At 31.9% G+C, this 3,478-nt stretch overlaps 1 protein-coding gene across 1 annotated transcript in view; it reads left to right on the top strand.

Annotated features, from left to right (window-relative positions):
* Nucleotides 1-2,552, top strand: part of LOC106469567 (centromere-associated protein E-like) — a 20,950-nt gene extending 18,398 nt beyond the window's left edge. Inside the window, exon 6 of the mRNA XM_022398121.1 lies at nt 986-2,552. Within this exon, the coding sequence (XP_022253829.1) occupies nt 986-1,654 (669 nt within the window). The 3' untranslated portion in view covers nt 1,655-2,552. The remainder of the gene's footprint in view (nt 1-985) is intronic.
* Nucleotides 2,553-3,478: the final 926 nt, after the last annotated feature.

Here is a 3,478-nt window from a genome sequence, read left to right as displayed (position 1 = left end):
ACCATATTCTCCAGATATGGCATCATCAGATTACCATCTTGTTCATTTGCTGCAACACCATCTTAATGGGAAAACTTATGCAAATGTAGAAGGTGTTAAAGAGGACATCAACATGTTTTTTGCTTCAAAGCCAAATGATTTCTTTGATCAGGGCATTAATAACCTGATTGTAAGATGGAAAAGCATCATCAATAAGAATGGACACTATTTCATTTAATAAATGTTTTGTTTGATATATAAGTTGTTCGGGTCTTTTAATCTAAAAAGAAGCAACATTAATTTCTTGACTACCTAATATAAGCAATATGTGGCATCTTGTAACAGGAGAGATGCCACAAACACAAAGGCATGTGCAAAAGCCATTAACATGTTTCAGGGAACATTATGGAACATACTCAAGAAAGATCTATGACTAAAAAACTGACAGAGGCCACATGTACACAAATTGCTTCCAAAACATATCTGTTGAACCATCAAATACATCAAGCAGTTGGATAATGAATTGGCAGTTCATGATATTCCATACATAGACATAGTGGTCAAGTTGCCAGATGCAATGCTTACAGATTTCTGCACAATTGGATCGTTAACACAGGCACTGGAAACTATCCTCATAAACTAGATGACATATTTAAAACATGTAGGGAGGAGAGGTGTTTCCAACAGAAACTACACTGGAAAGTTATTGTCAAGATGCACTGTTAACTTATTTAGCATGACTAGACATGCTGACACGGACTGTAATATCATTCTGAGGCCCATAAATAATTTCAATATAATGTACTTACTCTCTTTATTATCAGCTTCAGAAATTTTTTGTATGATTATTTCCCCCCTACAATGCTACAAATTTTCTTTGAAATCTTTGTATTTCACCTTCATCAGTCATATCCCAATTTTCCAAAAATAGTTTAGTTCAAACCAGCATTTATATAAATACTCTTTAAGCTTGTTTTCATTAAAGTATTTTTTCTTTCAACTTTAGAAAAGGGGTTACCTGGTAAAACTAAAGACAAGTCACGAATCTCTCCGATCTCAAACACAAAGACTGCAGCAAAAAGCTGGACTTTTGAGACATAAAATACTTTTACGTCATTATGAAGAAACTGTTAACAGAAGAGAACAACTTGAAAATGAAATAGAAGAGCTTAAAAAACAATTTGAATCTGTTAATTTATCACTGAATGAACTTCAAAAAAGTAAAAAATTCAATAAAAATAAAGAGCTTCAGCAAGATGTAGATCATCAGTTGAAAAGTGCCAGATACCCCACATTTGGAAACCATTTGAAAAGAAACACACAGAGGAAGCAGGTGGAAACCCAGAATTTTGGTTTTCTACAACCTTATATTAATCAGTTGTCATCTTCAAAACCAAAATATCTTTCTGAAATGATTCAAGGAAGCCAGTCAAGGATATGTGTCAAATCAGCCACAAAAGAGGCTGGATCTAAGTTCCTTGAAACAAATGACACTGACCAAGACAAAATGGCTACTGAGATTCAGTCTAATGTAATTCCTCAAACAATGACAGACTATGGTTTCAGTGAGGTAGAGGATAATGAAATAAATAGTGTCAATGGTATTCAAGTTGATGAGGAAATTGTTAACAATCTGTTGTCAAACAAAGAAGTGCAAAGTATATCAGGAACCTGAACGGTAACTGGACATTCAAACATTCAGTTTAACTGTGGATTAAAATTTTTTAAGTTATAAAACTATTCAAAGGTGATAATGTACATATAAGGAAAAGCATTAAAATAAGAAGTAACTCAATATCAAATAAAATGAATTTGAAGCTTTTTTCTTTTGAGCTGAAACTTCTGCTTCTAAAAACAGTTAATGGTTCTGATGTGGAATACAAGTCATTGAACTGTAATCAATTCATCCAAATGAGTTATTTTCATTGAGTATTCGTAAGCCTGATTTTTTAATATGCAAACTAGTTTTTTGTGTATTTGTTTCATATATATTTATCAAAATTAAAGGAAAAAACAACCAAAAAATTTATGTGCTTACCACAACTATAATTTGTTTTAGGATGGAACTTATGCAGTGGTTTCTCTTCCTACATGGACTAAATTATGTATTTATATGAAGTCTTAATGTAATCATTATTTTATCTGTGCACTATTTTTTTTATTAGGATATTTTATTCACATGGGTTAACAATTTCAAATTGAAGACAAAGTGAATTTTAACTACTACTTTTTATACCTGTTCCTGTTTTTTATGAATGTTTCATGCAATTCTTTATATGTTAGTGTAGGATGTCTGTGTTATTGGTAACATATTTTTAAAACTTTGCACAAGTATTATTCTTTATACCTCATCATGTAGTATCTTTAAGACTACTAACCCTACTCTTGTTGTGTTTAAGTTTATAGAATTATAATTTTTTATAGTATTTCACCAGTGCTTATGGTTTCACAAGTTTCTTCTGATAGCTTTACATTAACTAATATCTTTGATTATACATTAAATTCTGGCCTTTCAAGTTGATCCATTTGCACTGTTTGGGTGAGTTGTTACCTTCTTCTGTGTTCCATCTGATCCTCACAATAAAAATAAAAAAGTCTCCACAAAAAAGTGTAGTTTAAATAAAAAAAAAAGAGACAATACTTGTTTGTTTAAGAAAAATCGAATCTACTTTGATGTCAGCCAGAAATAAAAACAACAGTAAAGCAAACATTGTGATAAATAAAAGTATACAGAAATATTACTCAAAAGAAAACTGAAACATAATAAAAGCTGAGAATCATATGTAAAATAAAACTGTACTGGGACTTAACACCAAAGCTTAAAAAACAATTTTATATTTTCAGACTAGACATGACTTGATTTTTTTCATAATTTCTCATAAAGCTACATAACTGATAGACTAGAGGAAATGCAGCTAGTCAACATCACCCACTGCCAACTCTTGTCTGATCATATAGCATTATGTGATCATTGCTATTACAATGCATGTAAAGAGTGCATTCTTGCAAGAACATATTATGGACCATAAACCTTGGATTTACAGTGGACATAATAACCATAGACCACACCCAATCCAACAGATATATAATGAACTGACATTTAAAATACAACTGTTGCTCTTGTATAGGAACAAAAAATTACTAGTAATTTAAAGAATTGTACATTACCACATTGTTAATTTATACGGTTAGAGTTAGAGTGATGCAGGTCCTGTTTGAATCCCTGTAACTGAAAGTACTTGCCCATTCAGACATGGGAGTGTAATAATGTGATGGTCAATCCCACTGTTTGTTGGTGAAAGAGTAACCTAAGAGTTGGCAGTAGTGTTAACTAGCTGTCTTCCCTCTAGTCTGTTAATTCAAAATTAGGGAAGGCTACCTGGAAAGATGAGCACCACCAATTAAGTCTATCTGAGAATCACCAGTGATGTATCAGCATCTGAAGTGCTTCAATGGTCATAAGTGACCTCTGGAATTAAAAAAAAACCTTTACATATGA

Source organism: Limulus polyphemus, unplaced genomic scaffold (assembly GCF_000517525.1).
Source record: "Limulus polyphemus unplaced genomic scaffold, Limulus_polyphemus-2.1.2 Scaffold3549, whole genome shotgun sequence".
Classification (NCBI taxonomy): domain Eukaryota; kingdom Metazoa; phylum Arthropoda; class Merostomata; order Xiphosura; family Limulidae; genus Limulus; species Limulus polyphemus.
The sequence above is the reverse complement of the archived record's forward strand: the minus strand, read 5'-3'. Positions and strand labels throughout refer to the sequence as shown.